Source organism: Branchiostoma lanceolatum, chromosome 12, assembly GCF_035083965.1.
Source record: "Branchiostoma lanceolatum isolate klBraLanc5 chromosome 12, klBraLanc5.hap2, whole genome shotgun sequence".
Taxonomy (NCBI): domain Eukaryota; kingdom Metazoa; phylum Chordata; class Leptocardii; order Amphioxiformes; family Branchiostomatidae; genus Branchiostoma; species Branchiostoma lanceolatum.
Window position 1 is genome coordinate 15,431,607 of NC_089733.1, and position 19,488 is coordinate 15,451,094.

General features: G+C 40.1%; 2 protein-coding genes across 2 annotated transcripts; one reads left to right on the plus strand and one right to left on the minus strand.

Annotated features, from left to right (window-relative positions):
* Positions 1-741: 741 nt before the first annotated feature.
* LOC136445962 (alkyldihydroxyacetonephosphate synthase, peroxisomal-like) lies at positions 742-11,743 on the plus strand. Its single transcript, XM_066444217.1, has 21 exons — positions 742-935; positions 1,836-1,925; positions 2,522-2,612; positions 3,384-3,504; positions 3,759-3,833; positions 4,198-4,269; positions 4,686-4,765; positions 5,081-5,161; positions 5,624-5,749; positions 6,207-6,315; positions 6,833-6,960; positions 7,201-7,252; positions 7,464-7,540; positions 7,868-7,930; positions 8,283-8,332; positions 8,507-8,576; positions 9,007-9,068; positions 9,329-9,418; positions 9,543-9,642; positions 10,218-10,275; positions 10,876-11,743. The coding sequence occupies exons 1-21, from the start codon at positions 772-774 to the stop codon at positions 11,016-11,018; spliced, it is 1,902 nt and encodes a 633-aa protein (XP_066300314.1). The 5' UTR covers positions 742-771; the 3' UTR covers positions 11,019-11,743.
* A 429-nt stretch (positions 11,744-12,172) lies between these two features.
* Positions 12,173-19,186, minus strand: LOC136445961 (potassium voltage-gated channel subfamily A member 7-like). Its single transcript, XM_066444216.1, has 7 exons — positions 18,612-19,186; positions 17,262-17,396; positions 16,771-16,901; positions 16,038-16,235; positions 15,508-15,613; positions 14,982-15,111; positions 12,173-13,759 (listed from the first exon to the last, which is right to left on the minus strand). The coding sequence occupies exons 1-7, from the start codon at positions 18,998-19,000 to the stop codon at positions 13,334-13,336; spliced, it is 1,515 nt and encodes a 504-aa protein (XP_066300313.1). The 5' UTR covers positions 19,001-19,186; the 3' UTR covers positions 12,173-13,333.
* Positions 19,187-19,488: the final 302 nt, after the last annotated feature.

The window sequence follows — 19,488 nt, forward strand, 5'->3', positions numbered from 1 at the left end:
TGCTGTAAATGCAGAAATGTTTGCGGTGGTTTCATTTTCACAGTTTTTGCTGTGAACTCTTTACCGTGAACTTAAAATCACTGCGAATAGCTGTTCCATTGTGTGACTGTAGAACAATTGTTTCAGACTCGAACTCAAAACCACGACGAACACTACATTTTTTCCCTACCGCTCAATTAAATCCCCGCAAACATTTCTGAATCTACAGTATTTTGTGAAAGCAATCAAGGAGGCCATTTACATCCGGATGTATATCCAGCGGACGATGGGCAATGTTTTATTTTTAATATTACAAGTCAGGCCATATTGCTCAGGAATGTCAATATGTCTTATTTTTGCATTTTTATTAGAATAACTGCAAATGTCTCCTGACGTTACAGTGATGTGGGTTGAAGTACAATAATATTAAACCAAGGAGGTTTTATATATAAAACCTCCTTGATTAAACATATGAAATAGAATCAACGGTCTAACAGTGAGTCCACATTTATAGTGAACTTGATGACGCTTTCAACATGCAAGGAAAACGTTGGAGGTTTGAGTCCCAATGATAGGATTTTTCTTTTCTTTCTAAACATGCGAGCGTTGGACGATGTTTTTTGTGACATAACATGACATGAATAGCGCATCTTACATAAACTCATGTTGTTATTTCAATTTCGCGCCATACGGTTTATCCAATCAGATCTCACTTTGTGTATCATACCACAAGGGTGACCAATCAGAGCAAGAGTTAGAATGTAGGTCAGAGTTCATCAAGTGGTCAACAACATGGCGGACCATCGGGACAAGCAAGACAAAAACTCCCGTCGTTTTGAAACGATTTCGGGACACGTTGGCTCTGACATGACTCCCAACTCTGCACGAAACGAAGGCAAGGCCCAGCTAGAGATGAAGCAGTGCGGAGAAATCAAGAGCGTGATTTCTAAACACAGGTAAGACTCGGAGCTTTAAGTCGTGACAGGTGTATGGGCGTGGTGGAGGGAGGGGGGCGCACATGTAACTTAGTTACGCTGTAAAAACCCAAAGGGGCGAGTACGCTGCTCCCGGGATTAGAACCCGTGCCAATCCTGATCCGCACGGCTTGGGAAATGAACTCGCTAACCACTAGGCTAAAAGGTCCGGACCAGTTAGACTGGTCAGTTAGTGGAGGTTGATGCCCACTGTTACACTACTCATCCCCCTTTTCTTCCAAGACTCGTCCCGAGTCTCCGAGTGCGATATCCCTGTGTGATCTAATCGTTACTTACAGGGCCGGCGTGGGAACCACTGTAAAAACGCGTGGGAACCACTGTAAGAACCCAAAGGGGCAAGTACGCCGCTCCCGGGATTAGAACCCGCGCCAATCCCGATCCGCACGGCTTGGGAAATCCACCCGTTAACCACTAGGCTAAAAGGTTCGGACTGGTCAGTTAGTGAAGGTTGATCCCCACTGTTACAACGCTGCCATGCCAAGGGTTTTAACTCTGCAATCTGGGCTTAATTATGCTTGTGGTAACTATGGTTTTTACTCTGGGAATATAGAGTGCAATGGAGTCTTTAGAAAATCAACAATGCCTCTATCAGGGCTCAACACAATAGCACCTGCATTTTATGCACATCATGTGGGGCTCGATTTCCTTGCACTTTTGTACACCCAAAATAGGATCCGGAGCTGTGCGCATATTCTTTGACAGTTGGTGCACATTTGTGCCAGGGACACGAACATACATGTTCAATTGCATTATGTAGCAAGTGGCATGACAGCGCTTGTTGTTAGGCTGAACACTGCGAAGGTATTTGCTTGCAAATGTTACCTGACTTGTAAATAATAATTTTTCTATTGTATTGAATAGACAGGAGGTCCTGAAGTGGAATGGCTGGGGCTACAAAGACTCGAAGTTCATTGTCAATAAGAAGGGACTGGCCGAGTTTGTTGGAGAAAGGTAAATACAATGTAGCTACTATAGTTTAATTTGTTTTAGCAGGGACTTGATTTTGCGATAAAGTAGTGTTGAAATCAGAAATGCTTCGTTGCAGTGTCCAATGTTCTCGCGAGGCCTTTTCAGCATAGGGGCCCCCGATACGGTGACCTGGACCCAGATGCTGTGTTCAATGAGCACAGGGGTGTTTCTTTCTGGGAGAACCTTCATAAATCTTATAAAAAGTTCATATTTGGCTTTAGAATGAGGATGTGACAGAGGAAAAACTTAACTTCATTCCTCAAAATACAGGAAATAGTGTCTTATTTGGTTATGAATTTCAAAATTTTGTGCAGAAAATGCCAGACTCCCAATCGTTATCATGTCTTTGGCACTCTGCGAGTGACGTGTGCCATGCAAAGTTGGCCTTCTGTGCCTGACCCCCCGCTGTGAAAAAATCCTGGTGAGAACACTGGTATCATGTGATGGTAGCCTGAGAACCATCCTCTGTAGTGACCGCTGGCTCGAAAAAAATTGCTTGCTATCCGTGGGAGAAGTCACCAGAAAATAAAGTACTTCAAATATTTTAAGATAACAGTATGTGGGAACTGTTATTGCAGGTACCGCCTCAGTGGAATGGTCCTTCCTTCTCTTGTTACTTGGATGGAGAAGAACACAGGTGGAGACATACAGCACATCTCACCGGCACAGGTAGGTTTGTTTTTTGTTTGTGCTTTTTTTATTTTTTTTTATTCATTTTGCAAAATAACAAATAAACACAGTAATAATACAATAAGGCAACACGTATACCACGGATCCAAAGCAAAAGTATGATACAACAAACAAATAAAAGGCAAGAATCAAGAATCAAAATAATACCAGCCAACTAACACAACACCAACACAGGAGAGAAATCAATGATAACATTTTTTTTCAGCAATCAAATAACTTAATATAAATAAAGAATGAGAAAAAGGTAATCAACCTAATGGCAATGCAAGTGAGTCTCATTTAACTAAGGTAATGGGTCTCAATCTTGTTTCTTCTTTCTGCTATGATTTTTTGTTTGTTTGTATTGCATAACTGGTAAACTGCCACATGGCATAACACCCCAGGTTTGTTATGCATATCCGGACAGATTTATTTGATCCACTCACACCGGGAAGGGTCGACCCTTACTCGCTTCGATAATTGTGTTAGATTCTTTTACATGCTTGAGTTATGTGTGACTCTCCCCAAACACAGGACCTCCATTTTCAATATCCTATCTGAAAGACGTCCCCCTTGTGCTTGCTTTATCTATTTGTTTATCTGTTTATTTATTCATTTATTAAAGCTCTTTTGCTTGGGAAGAAGTGACATATAGGTTTTGGCACTCTAGCAGCTTTCTTTGGAACTGCAGGGGTGTTTCAGTTGCAGACTTTTAAACATTAATCAAGAAGTGATGAATGGATTTTTTCCAACTTTATATTTGTTTCTCAGCCTGAAAGAAAGCCAGAAGACGTCCCAGAGCCAGTGACCAATGAAGACTTTCTAAAAGATGTCTCCGAACTTGACATCAGCTATTCGCAAGACCCCCAAGATCGCGAATTCCACGCACACGGTTTGTGAAATGTTACTGTAAATTGATTTAGTTTTGCAGGGACTAAAGTTTTGTGGTAAAAGGGCAAGAAAATTTTGCGGAGCTGTAAGTCTGCATTAGAAACAATTCTTTATTACATACTGATTTTGTTTGTTTCACATAGTACAGTGCTAGGTGTAAAACACCAGTTTTTATGTCTCATTGATGTTTTGACAGTTTGTAATATGATTCCCTCAGTTAACTTCAAGATCTTGTCCTTCCTTCCTTCCCTCCAGGCCACACCTTACACGAGATTTTCATCCTTAGAGAGGGGAGGTTCAAGAGGGTGCCAGATGTCGTCGTCTGGCCAAGTATGTGTCATGAAAAAAATTCTAAAATGTTGCTTTACTGCATTTGTTCCATTGTCTGTTGACTTTGTTGCATAGTAGCACGGATTGATATTCTACCTTTTTCATAGTCAACTGGTTATGAGCAAAATGTTTCTTTTGGTTCCAGTTCAGGATTAAGTTTGACCATCCTAGAAAATAAGACTCAATGCATACGTTTTTTCCTAAATTTGTGCTCCAGATTTTTTGGCTATCAGCAGAGCTACATGTGCAGATTTATTCTTTTTATTTCCTGTAAAGCCTATTCAGCCCCTCAATGTATTGTGTTGTTGCGATTTCAATAAAGTTCATCAAAGTTTTGAGTCTTAGTATTTCCATGTTTCTACAGGTAGCCATGATGATGTGGTGAAAATTGTAAGACTGGCCACCAAGCACGATGTGTGTATTATCCCCTATGGAGGTAAGGGTAAAACATTGTGTTCACCAACTGTTTTTCTATGTCATATTCTGTGTTGTTCATACACAAATGCGTGCTATGTATTTCAAAGTTCTTGTAACATAACCTATCTTTATCAACTTGTTAATGAATCACCACTTCTCCTGCCTTGACTGGAGCTAAAATAAACTCTTCTACTCCTTGCAACTGTCTAATGGTGCACGGTATTGCAGAACGAAGGATGTGGCCCCATAGTTGTAAAAAAAAACAGTTAACTGTGGATAAAGCACCAGATGTTTGTGTTATCATTTTATATTCAGTGAAGAAAGTCAGGAAGTCTGGCAGGAAATTTAGCAGTTTATTGTGGTACAATCAGCTCTTTTCCATCTCATAGGTGGTACAACAGTGTACAATCAGCTCTTTACCATCTCCACATGTAGGTGGTACAACAGTGTCCGGTGCCCTGCAGTGTCCTGAAGAGGAGACTCGGATGATTGTCTCTTTGGACATGTCACAGATGGTGAGTTTTCTGTCTGGAATGTACCACATTATTAGTACACGTATTATCACTGCGTCTTCACTGATTGTTAAAGATTTTGGAGAGAACTTTGTTAATTATAGAGATATCAACATCGCTTCAAACCATTGTAGAAGCATCGCTGTGTCTTCACTGATTAGTGAATGTTTTAAGAGAACTTTTGTTAATTATAGAGATATCAATCAACACCGCTTTAAACCATTGTATAATGCTTAGTATGTTATTGCATGTATAGTCAAGATTTTGTTTAGCTTCTGGATTTATATGTCAAAAATTATTGTTGATTTTTCTCTTTAGAACAACATCTTGTGGTTGGATGAGAAAAACCTGACCATGTGTGCTGAGGGGGGAATTATTGGTCAAGACCTGGAGAGAGAGGTGAGGAAAAAAACCCTTCCTCAAGAGGGCCTGCTTGGGAGGATTCCAACAATGCTTTATGCTAAATTCAGTCACTGGAGGACCACCTACGCATTACACTAAATTTAGGAAAATGTGCAGAATTACCAGTAAATAAAGTCCTAGTCTCGTGTTCTCGCGAGACTAGGTCACTCCGTGATCAAGATGTACAGTTGACATCGAAAATTGGGAGGTACGTTTTTTTGATTGCTACCTTTTAAAAGTCACTGATAGAAGAATATCTTAGTAACACAGAAAAAAAAGATTTCAACAAATTATGGTAAAATCAAAATAGTTTCCCTACACCTTAGAGAAAAGGAGAATTTAATGCAGTGCCCTCCCCCTTCAAGATACATGTATGTAGTACATTTTACCCCTTTACAGTGACCTGAGCTGGACTTTATTATCACTTTGATTGAGACATAATAACTTATCCTTTTACAGTTGAACTTGAAGGGCTTCACCACCGGCCATGAGCCTGACTCTATAGAGTTCAGCTCACTGGGAGGCTGGGTCGCAACAAGGTCATCGGGAATGAAGAAGAACATCTACGGCAACATTGAAGACCTGGTAGGAGAGTTTGTTTTGTATAAGGGGTAACTGCCTTCAGCTGTAGTACACAAGCTGTGAAAGCCCCTTAGGGGGTGACATACCCTTTTTTTCATAAACTATTGGCACAAAACTTTGTCTTGAATTAATATTCTTTTAAAGACTACTTCAAGACATCCTAAATTGTCTTAACCTCATTTACATACCTATTCAGAGTTTTGGTATAAAACCTGGTGTTCTCAGTCCTATCGTTAGTCACTGACGAAAGACAGTGGATACTGTCTGAAACGTCTGACTGTTTCAAAATTTTATCCAGTTGCTTGAGTAATTATTTTTGGCGTGACATACCCTTTTGTTGGCTGATACAAGACGGGGATGCACCAGTTCTCCCGTCCAGGTGAATGGTGTAAATCACTGTATGGCTGATACAGATTTACATATTAAGTATTACTCAGATTGGTATGTTTCGTACTGCCAGGTGGTACATGTGCGGATGGTGACCCCCCGCGGAGTGATGGAGAAGAACTGCCAGGTGCCGCGGATGTCGACAGGACCAGACATTCACCACTTCATCATGGGGTCCGAAGGTACGCCGATTTTTCTGCACCTTTCTGTCATAGCCAGACGGTATAAGCTACTTCACAATAGACCGATCCCAAAGCCACGCCCCTGTCCTATTTCGACCACCTCCATCAAAAACAGGGCTTGACGGACCAAAAATGGCTGCCGCGACTATATAGGTTGTCAATAATGCCACTGACATCGGTTTAGCTTTTGTGGCTCTGAAACCCAATAATGCCACTGACATCGGTTTAGCTTTTGTGGCTCTGAAACCCAATAATGCCACTGACATCGGTTTAGCTTTTGTGGCTCTGAAACCCAATAATGCCACTGACATCGGTTTAGCTTTTGTGGCTCTGAAATCCTTTCAGAGCGGGCCAAATAAGAATGATATGGCTTCTTTGTTGAAGGCTGTATCCACCGAGTAGAGTTGTTTGCCAACACAATTACGTTTTTGGATGTAAAAAATATTATTAACAGAAGCAGAACACTCTCTTTTAGACTTGAGTATGCCTTTAATCCATTGACTCTGTTTCATATTAGGAACTCTTGGAGTAGTGACGGAGGTGACCATGAAGATCAGACCTCTCCCTGAGATGAAGAAGTACGGGTCCGTCATCTTCCGCAACTTTGAAGACGGAGTCGCCTGTCTGAGGGAGATCGCCCGACAGGTAAGAGTTTAGTACTACTTGTCTTCACTACTGATGTCAGCACGCAACCTTAAGGCCAATTAACTTCCTTTGTTCTCTGAAATTAAGCAAGAGGTGACAAGATGCAAATTGGGGTGGGAGGAATACTTGAGTCTGATGCCTACTCTCTTAATAAATTGCCTCTGTTAATTCAGTCAAATTCTTTCTTAAGGGGGTTAAAAAGGGACATTGATGTAACTCTTTTTATCTTTTTGGACGAAGAGATGTGCTCCATCTTCCATTCGGCTCATGGACAACATGCAGTTCCAGTTTGGTAAGTCTGTACATAACTATCTGACCAGACATTTTGAGGATAAACTTGGTACAGTTGTATATGTAAGAAAGTGTTTTTTAATGTTCTTAATCATTACGGTAGCAGCAGAAATGTAGTACAAGTTGTGATTTTACTAAGTATTTTGTGATCTGAGAAAGATTCAATTGTGTGGTTAATGTTCTTCTGAAAAGTGTGTTGTTGTTTTTTCTAGGTCAAGCTTTGAAGCCCCAGACTGGAAGCATATTCACTTCATTCGTGGATGGTTTGAAGAAAATGTACATTACCAAGGTGAAGCACATTTCGCTGTCTCCGAGTCTGCATACATTTGCTTGATATGTAATGTTTACACACTGTAAATCTTGAAATATTTGTGATAGTTTTATTTCCGCACTGCAAATATGTGTTTCCCATGTATTACTAATGTACTGCAGAATTGTTTCAACTGCAAACTGGTTCTATCTTACTACAAATCCCAAGAATACATGCTTTTCAAAATGCTGCAATATAAATGCTATGCATTGATAAATGATAAAGCTATGATCATTCAATACCTTTACTGTGGAGTCTGCAAGTGTAGAAAGGTTGTTTATGAGGCTCCTGTCTTTATATTTCCAGTGGAAAGGTTTTGACCCCAACCAACTCTGCGTGGCAACACTACTGTTTGAGGGTGCTCGAGAGGTGAGTTGATAAAAGAGCTGACCAGGATTATAATACATCATGATAATTGTAATTTTATGTTCCCTTTAACTTTTCACAGCAAAAGTGTACTTGTTATATTGATGCCCTGATTCCCAGTAATTAAAACACTGAATTGTTGAATTACAGTTGCTGAAAAAAATGAAAATTTAAAGTATTTCATGCGCTTTTCACTTGTTTTGTCTTCCAGAAATATGTAGTCTTGAATGTGATTTTGAGAAAAATCCTGAATGACCACCATGATGGTTGAAGGAAGGGTGACAAATGTCTCTGTAAAATGTTTGTTTTTTTGTCCTTCATCCATGACATTGTACAATATGTTCTGTCTTGACAGGATGTGCTGGCCCAGGAGAAAAGAGTGTATGAAATCGCCAGCCAGTTTCGGTGAGCTAAGCAATTCAAATACAAAGGACCGTTGTCCTGTTTGTGTATTGTTTCTGTGCTAGACTTGTCATCCCGTTTTAATATCATTTTTGTACTATTATGTTCTCATGCAGTTTGTATATTGTTTTTGTACTACAGAGGTCTAATTCTGTTTGCGTGTTGTTTCTGTTACAGAGGTCTGCCAGCTGGAGAGGAGAATGGACAGAGGGGATACATGCTCACCTTTGTCATCGCATACCTTAGGGTATTCTAATATACTTTATTTTCATTTTACTAACAAAAGACTTCAGATGAAATAGTTGCACAATATACATTATTTTGTATATAGTCAACTGATGTGAGGCAATGCAGAAACAACATCAAAAAATTCAGTTTGTATACCTGACTGTACAATTTATGACAGCATAGACAATATTGAAATATTGTAATTTAATGGGTGTGAAAATGAAGTAGAGTAATAAAGAACATGTCTTTCTGTACATAGTTGATGTACAATGTATCATTGGCTTGGCTTCGCTAGCAAAGATTTTCAGGGGTTCAGAGTCCACTTCTGCTACATGCCCTATAGTGGCTGACTAGCTGACGATGTACAATGTAATAGAACTGTTATAGAATATAGATAGATATGTAATAGATATATGATCCCGGAACTCTTGTTTCCATGTGGCTTGCAGGATTTGGGCTTGGAACACTACATAGTGTCCGAGTCCTTTGAAACATCTGTACCCTGGGACAGGTATGTGTTTCTTCTCTAACTTCGTTGTAGTGTTGATTTTTCAGTAGTATCTTTCAATTGGTAAAACAGTAAAATTGTCCATAGTAAGGCTTTTTCCCCTATCAATTTGATGTGAAAGTGCAGCATCAGTGTGCTTCTGATTGTATGCTTTATACCTTAAAATGTTCGCCCTGGTTTAGCAGTTCTTTAGTCCCAGTGAAATAAATAAACTTACAGTTACTGTAGTGGTTACACTTACAGTCTGAGACGTGTGTTGACAGGGTGCTAGATCTATGCAGGAATGTAAAGGAGCGCCTGAACAGGGAATGCCACGAGAAAGGTGTGCCGTTTCCTCCCATGAACACTTGCAGGTCAGTGATGAGCCTTCAGTTTTTTGTGTTTTTTTATACTTCATAGAAAATACACCTTGTTTCGAAACTTGTAAGTAATAGGGTATGATTTTATGGGTATTTATGTCCGATATTTCTTTTCTAGAGTCACACAGACATATGACAGCGGTGCTTGTGTTTACTTCTACTTTGCCTTCAACTACCGAGGCCTGAGCAACCCAGTGCACATCTACGAGGAGATAGAGGTAAGATAAAGATCTCACGTCAGTCTTCAAATAATAAATTTTTATTTGATTGCTGTGAAAAACAGTGTTATCATTGAGTTCTCTCCTGTGTTAGTGTTGTGTTAGTTGGCTGGTATTATTTTGATTCTTGATTCTTTTCTTTCATTTGTTTGTTTTTTCATAGTTTTGCTTTGGATCCATGGTATACGTGTTGCCTTATTGTGTTATTATTGTGTTTATTTGTTATTTTGCAAAATGAATGAAAACAATTTTTTTTTTAAAGAATAGGATGTTTTTTTGCTGTATGTCTAGTATATGTATGTCTATAAGTACAATATGCCAATCCATTTTTCGTGAAATTGTCAGAGACAATAGATTGATCCCATAGCCCCACCCACCTCCATCAAAACATAGCAATGCAAAAACATAATTGTCATGCTACCATTGGTTGAACTACTAACTTTGATGGACAGTCAGGATCGGTCTATTCTGTAACATCATGCTGATAATATTTATCTATTGGAAAAATACACTGTATGGAAAGCATGCTTGTTTAATTTTTTTAATACATGGATACATTTTTTTCTAATGTCCAGAATGCAGCAAGGGATGAGATCATGGCCTGTGGAGGTAGCTTGTCTCACCATCATGGAGGTATGTTATAGACCTTCGTCGTTTCTGTAAGAAAACAGACTTGTGTTTCTCAAGAAAACAGACTTGTGTGTCAAAACACTTAGAGATATAGTACTTGATGCCAGTTTACTCTACCATAGCATGTAATAAGCTAGTTCACGGTTTGAAGTGCTTATGCACAGTGTGATGCATTGTGGGTAATATGTCAAATGTATATTCAACTTTGACATTTTACCCACAATGAATTCCTCACACTGAGCATGCAGACAAATCATAAACTACCTTATAGGTGCATGGATGTGGTATACTAATTCAGGAATTAAACTGTTATAATAGTGTTTCATACACTAAATTTTGATGTTCGCCATTAAGTTCGAGAGAAACTTTGACAACGTTAAACTTTTGAGTCTGGAAGAGGAGACAATATTCTTAGCTCTTTAGCTCAGAAAACCCCAAGGTCATTCTGAATTAAAGTTTTTCATTTTTGAGTTTTGAAATATATGTGTTTTTTATTTGCCCAAACTCCTCTGGCTCATTTCCAGAAGAGGTAAATTTTGGTGGCTTTTAGTTTGCATTGAGTGTCTTGTCGTTTCTCAAGAAAGTTTTCTTCCTTTCCTACAGTTGGCAAGTTGAGGAAGAAGTGGCTGAGTCAGACCGTGTCTGATGTAGGCATCGGAATGATGAAGGCCGTCAAGCAGTACACAGACCCTCAAAACATCTTTGGTAGCAACAACCTAATCACACTGGAGAAGGCTAAACTGTAAGCCAGCGCTAGAAGGTCTGAATACACTGCTGCTAAATCTCTGGAGGCAGATTTGATACTGAAATTCCAAAATGGTTTACGTGAAAATGTATCAACGAAATTTATTAGTTTTGCCTTGGTGAACAACAGCCGTAACAAAATATGATAAGTGATATTTAGTGCACATAAAACGTTTCATTCATGGAAAACAGTTTAACGAACGAATATGGTTCGTGAAATTCTTGGGTATGGAAAAATATTACTATGGTGTCATAGGGATCAGGGAAAATACTAATGATGATAACTGTTGTAGGTTTGTTGTTTGCCTGCCTTGGTGAACAGTGTAGACGTACGCATCTTCAGCTTTCAGTAATCTCCAAGCAGACGTAAGGATCTGGCTCATTCATGGTGTTCTACGCCTAGCAGGAGGCGAACATTGAGAAAGACAATACTAGAAAAGAGTACCAATATTACAAAAACAGAACCTTATAATAGTTATATTCCACTTGGAGATTAAGCTTATTTTTGTGATGCACTGACTTCCTCAGACAAAATTAAGTTTTCATTCATTCATTCATTCATTCATTCATTCATTCATAGCAAAAAATAACACTTTTGAGGTGTTGTTTGAGGCAATCATTGTTTAAATCCTTGTGAAGAGAAGCTACATTCAAGCTGCGTTTATTAAGACTGTGGCTTAAGGCTTAGATTTTGTCTTAAGGCTGGAGAAAATTTGTTTTCATACTTCGGGAATTGCACAAACTTAAAAGGGCTGATACCCTGTACACTGCAAGCTCAATAGCTGTTATATTTGGCAGGAAAACAGTTATAGATAGTAAATTAAACTGTATGAAGTGCAGTGCAATTTTTATATTGTGCATTAGTCATAAGAAAAATAGCTTTTTGACACTAGACCAAGATACTTTAACTTTTTAGATTGCTATTCTGCAAAACTACTGCCCTTGTACATAATACAGGTAACCAAGCTTCAAAGTGACAAATTGCTCTGCAGTGCTCTGAAGCCAAATGAACTGTATTTGCTCAACTCCTTTTGATGTCTTCAAAACAAAAAGAGGAAGACTTTAAGATGGAAAACCATGTCTTGGCAATATGCAATCACTCAGTTTCTATCAGATGTGCACTAAGGATGATTCTTTGATACATGATGTGGAGTGATTTTTATTGAAAACAGAAAGACATATTTTTATCTTTGTACACACTAGGACCAAGCTTTACCGTGGTGTGGTCTATGTTTGTTTTTTTTAGATTATGTCCGAGTATGTGTAGAAATCTATGATTTGGTGTTACATGTATGCAGAAATCTATGGTTTGGTGTTTTGTGCATAGTCATGTATGTCACAGCTTGAGTCAATAAAGATCACACAAATATATAAATTTTGCAATCTTTATTGTAAATTTATAAAAGAACAATAAGTACTTTGCTACAATGTAGATCTTATTCTAATTTACAGAATTCCTTTTTGCTGATTTACATGTAGTATTTTTAAATGACTGAAAATTGCCAGATGATTCTACTGAATCAAGCCAATCTATTCTTACTTAAACCTATTGTCTTGTACCTCTTCTTCTTGTGAAATGAAAAATAATACCTTGACTACATGTATGCTCATAATCATACAATATCAACCTATGAAATATTTCCTGGACTACATGTACAAAGGACTAACTGGTTATGCATAATTCCCTCCTTTCTTTGTTCCCTGTGCTAGTAAGTAAGTAAAGCAGTCATCACAACTGAGGTGAAGCATGATGCTTTTTTGCCATGCATTTGAGCCTCTGCAATACTAGTAAGTTATTTCACAGTTTGATGCATTATGGGTATTATGCCCCTGGCCATTCGCTATGTATTTATAATGGCCTTCAACTTTGACAAATGATGCAGAACTACCCACCATACATCGCATGTGCACTTTAAACCATGAACAAGCTTATTATATGATGAGAGTAGATTTCCCATCCCTTCACTTCTTCCTCGAAAAAGGTTACTTATCCCCTCCAAGCATCCCATATTTGGACATCATTCCATACCTACGCCTGGCCTGTCTCTTTGCACTGCACCTGGCTGCCTCATATAGGTGTATATAACACTTCATAAACTCAGGTATCCCTAGGTGTCATGGCACAGGAGTCAAGAATAAATATTCTTAGTTAGGAATTGCGAAAAATGACAGAAAATCGCTCCCCGAAAGTTGGATGCCTGTTTTTCTAGATTTGTTTAGAATACATCAATCTACCTGTGTGCCAAATTTGGTGATTTTTAGACAGATTTACATATTCAATAACCATTTTTCAGCTGTGTCGCTGGTCTATCTGCAATTATATGATGAGAGTGAACTTCCCATCCCTTCTCCTCTTCCTCGAAAAAGGTGACTTATTCCCTCCTAGCATCCCATATTTGGACATCATTCCATACCTACGTCTGGCCTGTCTCTTTGCACTATACCTGGCTGCCTCATACAGCTGTATATAACACTCCATAAACTCGGGAATCCCCAGGCACAGCGAAACGATCCCAGCGATGGTAGCGACGCTCGCAACTATCTTTCCCACCAGGGTTTGGGGGATGTGGTCGCCGTAGCCGATGTTGATCATGGTGATGATGGCCCACCAGAATGTGTCGGGGATGCTGGTGAACTTGGTGTCGGGATATTCCGACTCCCAGAAGAACACGATGCCAGAGAACACCACCATCAGCACCATGGTGGTGAAAGTGAAGAGGACCATAGCGGGCAAGCTGTTGGTCTGGGGGAGAGGAATACAGGGTCAGTCATAACATAGGGCCGTACGAAGACCTCCTAACCACAGTGAAGAAAACAACACTGAAGTGGTACGGCCACGTATCACGGTCATCAGGACTAACCAAAACTATAATGCACATCCGCATTCACACATACATACACACACATACATTTACATACACAAATACATGAACAGTACGCAAGCACATAAACACACACACACACACACACGTACACACACAAACCCGAAAACATAACCTTGGTAATAGTGATGAATCAAAACTTCTTCTATTCAATGAAAACAATAAAGAGTTAACATATTTCCCTGAGGCAGTCTGACTCTCCAACCAGATGTTGGTGGACACATTAAGTCTTCCGACCGGCCAGCTTTTTTATAGTCTTCAAGGGGCTGTCAGAAAAGCCGACAGGTCAGAAAAATGTACATGTGTCAAACCTAACATCTGCTTGGAGATTAGTCCTATTAAAGGTGTATAATAGAAGAACTTTATTGCGCGACTATTGTAGCAGGTACAAAGTATGGCAGCAACCGTTAAACATAGAACAAGACATGAGTATGGAATAAAACTATTCACTACAACAAAATGACTATCTTAGGTTTTACATGATTCAAGTTTTCTAATTTTGAGTATCATTATTTTTTCTAATAACAAAACAATCTTTTATATATTTGCCTATTTTAACACTGTATTAGCTGTTGCATCTAAATATATAGTCATATCTATCTGTGGTATTGAGTGTCTTAAAATCTGAAGTACTTGAATTGAGAAAGGTGAATAACTCATCTCGTAGGGCATCATATTTAGAGCATTCCATAATAAAGTGAAACTCATCTTCAATTCGATTAGGACAGAATGGGCAAAACCTTTGGTCGGGAGCTACATTAAAGTATCTACCTGTTTCTATATTCAATCTATGGCTACTAATTCTTCACCGTGTTATCGCTTTACGGATTTCAACATTATTCACATCATAAAGATATTTTTCTTGTACATAATAATATGGTGCACAGTGCACACGGTATAGCCCCTACCAGGCTTCAGAGGCTGCTAGAAAGAGTAGAAATAGGCCTAGGCCAAATAGGAGTCAAAGCGGCAAACTGTACTCCTATAGCGTCCTATTTTGCCCATTTCTACTCTTTCCATTCACCTCTGAAGCCTGGTAGAGGTTACACACGGTACTGACTCTATTGAAAGAGCGTCCCCTACCATGGCCTTCCAGAACAGCTGCATGTCGACAGAGTAGCGCGTCAGTTTGACCACCCGCAGAATTCGGATGAGGCGTGCTGTCCACAAAGCGCTGACCACGCGGTCAATCTGACCATCTGTGTTCACCGTGCTAGCAGAAAACGGAATGTAAGCTTTTTTAAACATTTATTTCCACATGTTATGACAACAGGTAGCGGTGGGCTGGCGCACTCAAGCCACAGTTTGTTTGTTTTCATGTCGGCATAAGAACTTTGTAAAGGAATTAACGCTTATACTTGATATTACAATTTCGTACATGTGATTGGCAAGGTTTGTTTTCTCTAGTGTACTCTGCCGATGTAACAAACTTTTGCAAGAGACCCAAAGAGGTTGAAAAGTTTTCATAGACGTTTTTCTTCGCCGAAAGGATCTTTCCCAAGGGCGCCGCCCAAAAGATAAGGGTGAAGCAAAACAGCTACTCAGCCAACCAATGCCTGAAATGACCTAACTGCATCAAAAAAACGTCTAAGACGGTCGCTATCCTTACCTGATCTCTATGCACACATCCACCAGATACAGAATTATGCCCACCAAATCCAGGATGTTCATGTAGTCCTTGCTGTACCTGACTCGATCCGAGCATGCCAGAAAACCTGAGGTGAGAAAATAGAATAATGTGTAAAAAACTTCACCAACGTTCTACCCACCAACGAAAAAGATACCTTTGTAGAGATGTTGCATTTAGAAAGAACGAACTGGATGGTAAGAAATTGGTTGATTTTCTTATCATTTTAGCAACTGTCATCAAAATCGTTTCTCCTCATTCTTCATTTTTTGAACAAGATACAAGGTGCTCTCTACATAACCCATCACCCCCCTCTCTCTCTCTTTCTACCTCCCCCTCTCTTTCTCTCTCTCCCTCTCTTTCTCCTCCTCTCTTTCTCTCTCCCTTTCTCTCACTCCCTCTTTCTCTCTCTTTCCCCTGCTCTCTCTCTCTCTCTCTAAGGAAGGAGGGGTACATATAAGCACTACGGTAAATGACACATTTATAATGCATGTCTGTTTAAATTAAATGACCTAAGACCAACTCCAGTGTGAACCAAGCCACGTAGATGGTCTCTGCCACGAAGAACGGGTTCCTAGTGCGGGGTAGCCTGACCAGGGTTCCGTTGGTGTCGTTCCTGTACTTGTAGGCGTGAACCCAGGTCTGCACGTCAGGCACGGTCTCCATACACGTCACCAACACGCTCATGATGATCATCAGCACAGAGGTCACTGCATGGGTGAAGAGTGCAGCGTTGTAAGTTGTTGTTATGTTTACCTTCACGAAAGGGAAACATATTGTTTTCGCTCTGTTTCTTCCTCTTCCGTCCTATCAAATAAGGCCAATGATCTGAACCAGACGGCTGTCACCATGGTTACCGGTAAAGTATCAAACACACTGTGGTGTTCGATTACACTATGTAGCAAGTGGCAGGACAGAGCTGGAGAAGCTGTTCACCATAAACATATGAATGCGTTTGAGTAAAAATAAACAATAGTATTTTGTTAAGTTAGGTCACACGTCGCCATCTCTTTCTTGCCGTGGTTACGTAAGCATTAATTTGCCACCATAATGGATAAACCTGAAAGGGTCTGGTAAAGTTTGATTTGAACTTCTAGACTCAGCCAATCAACCAATCAACATGCATGGTGTCTCTGACGCCATGTGTTGATAACCAATCAACTTGCATGGTGTCTATGACGTCATGTGTTCACAACCAATAGCACAGACAGACTATTGCCCCAATCAGAGCCATGCTCAACCGACCTGTGACCAGTTTGGCCAGGAAGGATGAACTCGGGTCCCTGAAAAGGCGCCAAATTTTCAGCAGCATCTCGTCCTCAGGGGGCGGAATCTCATCTGGCATTGGCAGTTCCATGCCCATTTCCTCTCGGAACCTGGGAACAAGTCATCAGTAGATGAGCGATGTGTCACTAAACATGCTCTTTCTCTTGGTGCTTACCTTTAATTCATTTATCTTCACGAGAATCTAATATCGTGGTAAGATTGGAAGTGAGGCTTTCGTTGTGTTTTAAGTTCGCGGTCTAAACAATACTGTAGAACAAAAACACATATTCGAACACAAAACCGCTAAAACAAACAAAAACAACGCGGACATGCAAAGATCTACAGTGTTTTTCTGATGAACCATGTTAACCCTTGTGACCTTGCCTGCTATACAAATAACGATCTAGCGATCTCCAATCAGATGCATGGAGGTAAAATCGCTATCTTGAATAGTTATCCCGTGATCTTACGCCTTGATCATTTCTTCTCCGAGGTCGTAGAACTCCATCTCGGCTACGAAGACGTCCGAGGGTACTTCTTGGGGACACTTGAGTTCTCCGCCGGTCTGGTAGAACTGTAAGATGGCTTCGAAACTCGGGCGATGTCTAGGAGAGGAAAGAATTGAAAATGTACTTGACAGCTGTACTGTATGACACTAGAACATAATGTAGAGAGAGCACTTTTCACCGAAAACAGCAAAGAACAGTGAACGATCTAAATATACTAGTATTGACTATGCTTTCAGTAGAAACCGATAACTGACATATTATTGATTATTCATTCAGAAACCGATAAGTGACTGTTACTTTTTCCCCTTTCTCGGCAGCTTGAATATAGTTTTTCATAAATTCAGCCAACAGCCTTCCTATACTTACCTGTTAACACCTCCCCCCTACACAACGCACAGACACACACACACCTGCGATCCTTTTTTATGGGTCCATTTATGATACATACATGTAGTAACTTAATGTTATACCAAACAATAAAATTCTTTTTATATATTATTCTTTGACTTTGGAATTGACTTCATAAATGGTATTATACCTCAGTATCCGTTTTCCGATATTCTTGTGCCATTTACGGCATGAATATGCTCATTTTGCAGCTTCTTTTATGAGTTATAGTGTAGTTGCAAACATTGTTTTAAAAAACGGACGAAGTTTGATGCGCGCGCGGATGCCATCCACATTATCAAGACAGTATGGCCTGACGGACGGTAGACAAAAATGTAATGCATGTAAATACTCATATATAGAGAGAAACGAATAGGAGTTGATTGACAACTACATCAAAGGTGTTTCTGCTTCAGCTATTGTTTTGTCCAAGGTATTTTCTGCAGCGGTAATGGAATGTAAACTGTCCAACGTCCAATGCAGATAAACGAGTTCGATGCTTTTGTTAGAAATCATTAAAAAAGATGCATGCCTGGAATTTATTTGTGCCACTAACGCCGCATAAGGTTTACAAGTACAGTGCATCCTCTTGTACACAGTACTAGCGTTGAAATATTCATTAGAAAGATTAAAAATCAATTTTTCATGAACACCTGTAAAACTAGTAGGCCCGCTAACATTACTGAAAACAGATCATTTGAAACAAAAGTACAAGGCAAAAATGTTAACACTATTATGAGAACGGGTTTTCTGAAACTGTATCTGGATGATATGACAAACAACATTTCTTGTTCGTCTACAAAGAAATTAACATTTGAACCTACAGTTTCAATAAGGAAAGGTTTATTTCTTATCTAGCTTATTCACACATAATTCCCTGGTGTTCGGAACAGGTGCATGAATGTGTCATATACATGTATTTACCTGTCGAAGAAGAATTCGTTCCGACTCGGATCGTGATACCACCGCCGCCTGCGCGGGTCGCCTAGCAGCGAGTCCGGGTACCTTTCTAACGTCTGCAGCGTCGAGACGAACCGCAGGCCGCTCACGTTAATCACCACCCTCTCCGACGGGCGGGGTAGCGTGGACCCGCGGGCGTGGGTGGCGTCAGGGTCCGTATCAAACCTGCGCGGTCGCGCCCGGGTGACCACCCCTCGGGCCGCTCCGGGCCCACGAGACAACATGCTTCCTCCTCCCAGAAGAAGCTCCCAAACTCTCCCTACGCTGTTGTCAGCATGTGCACGCCTTCCGGGGGAACGCTGTCTCTGTTTCTTTCTTTGATTTGAAACTGCAGTCTGTGACCAAGCGTGCATGGTCAGATGTACCGCTGTCCTTCATGACACCAGGGCCTGGCGGATAAAGTTTACGGTGTGCCTTCCATGTCACGCACGCCGCAGGAAACGTGGGGCGATTGTTTTCGTGATGTCGTTACAGTCGAGAGGGTTTCATATAGCGGATAAAATAACCCGAAGCGGGGAGGAGATTGGTGGTGGATATTATCTGTCCCGAGGGCACCTGTGACGCACGTGGAAAGGATTGCTGTCGTCTATCGTTTTTTTTTTTTTTACCAAAGTACGGATCTGAAGTGTTACGGCTAAGAATTAATATTGCCCTTTGCAAAAAGTAGTCCTGCATATCGTCTTCTATTAGTCAATAAGAAAACTTAATGGATATATATACACACAAACAAAGGAACTGTATTCAATGAAAATATATAAGAAGGCAATTCAATAATTCGACCGGATAGGGCTGTGGCACATGGATTTAAGCGATTAATTCTGTAAAAAGTTTAATTTGTTTA

Coding starts and splice junctions, on each gene's coding strand:
- LOC136445962 (XM_066444217.1), top strand. CDS start 772: ATGGCGGACCATCGGGACAAGCAAGACAAAAACTCCCGTCGTTTTGAA. Junction 3,834..4,197: donor AGATGTCGTCGTCTGGCCAA/GTATGTGTCATG, acceptor ATGTTTCTACAG/GTAGCCATGATGATGTGGTG. Junction 6,316..6,832: donor CTTCATCATGGGGTCCGAAG/GTACGCCGATTT, acceptor GTTTCATATTAG/GAACTCTTGGAGTAGTGACG.
- LOC136445961 (XM_066444216.1), bottom strand. CDS start 19,000: ATGCACGCTTGGTCACAGACTGCAGTTTCAAATCAAAGAAAGAAACAG. Junction 17,397..18,611: donor AACGAATTCTTCTTCGACAG/GTAAATACATGT, acceptor TTCCTCTCCTAG/ACATCGCCCGAGTTTCGAAG. Junction 15,614..16,037: donor CACACTGGAGTTGGTCTTAG/GTCATTTAATTT, acceptor TTCTCACCTCAG/GTTTTCTGGCATGCTCGGAT.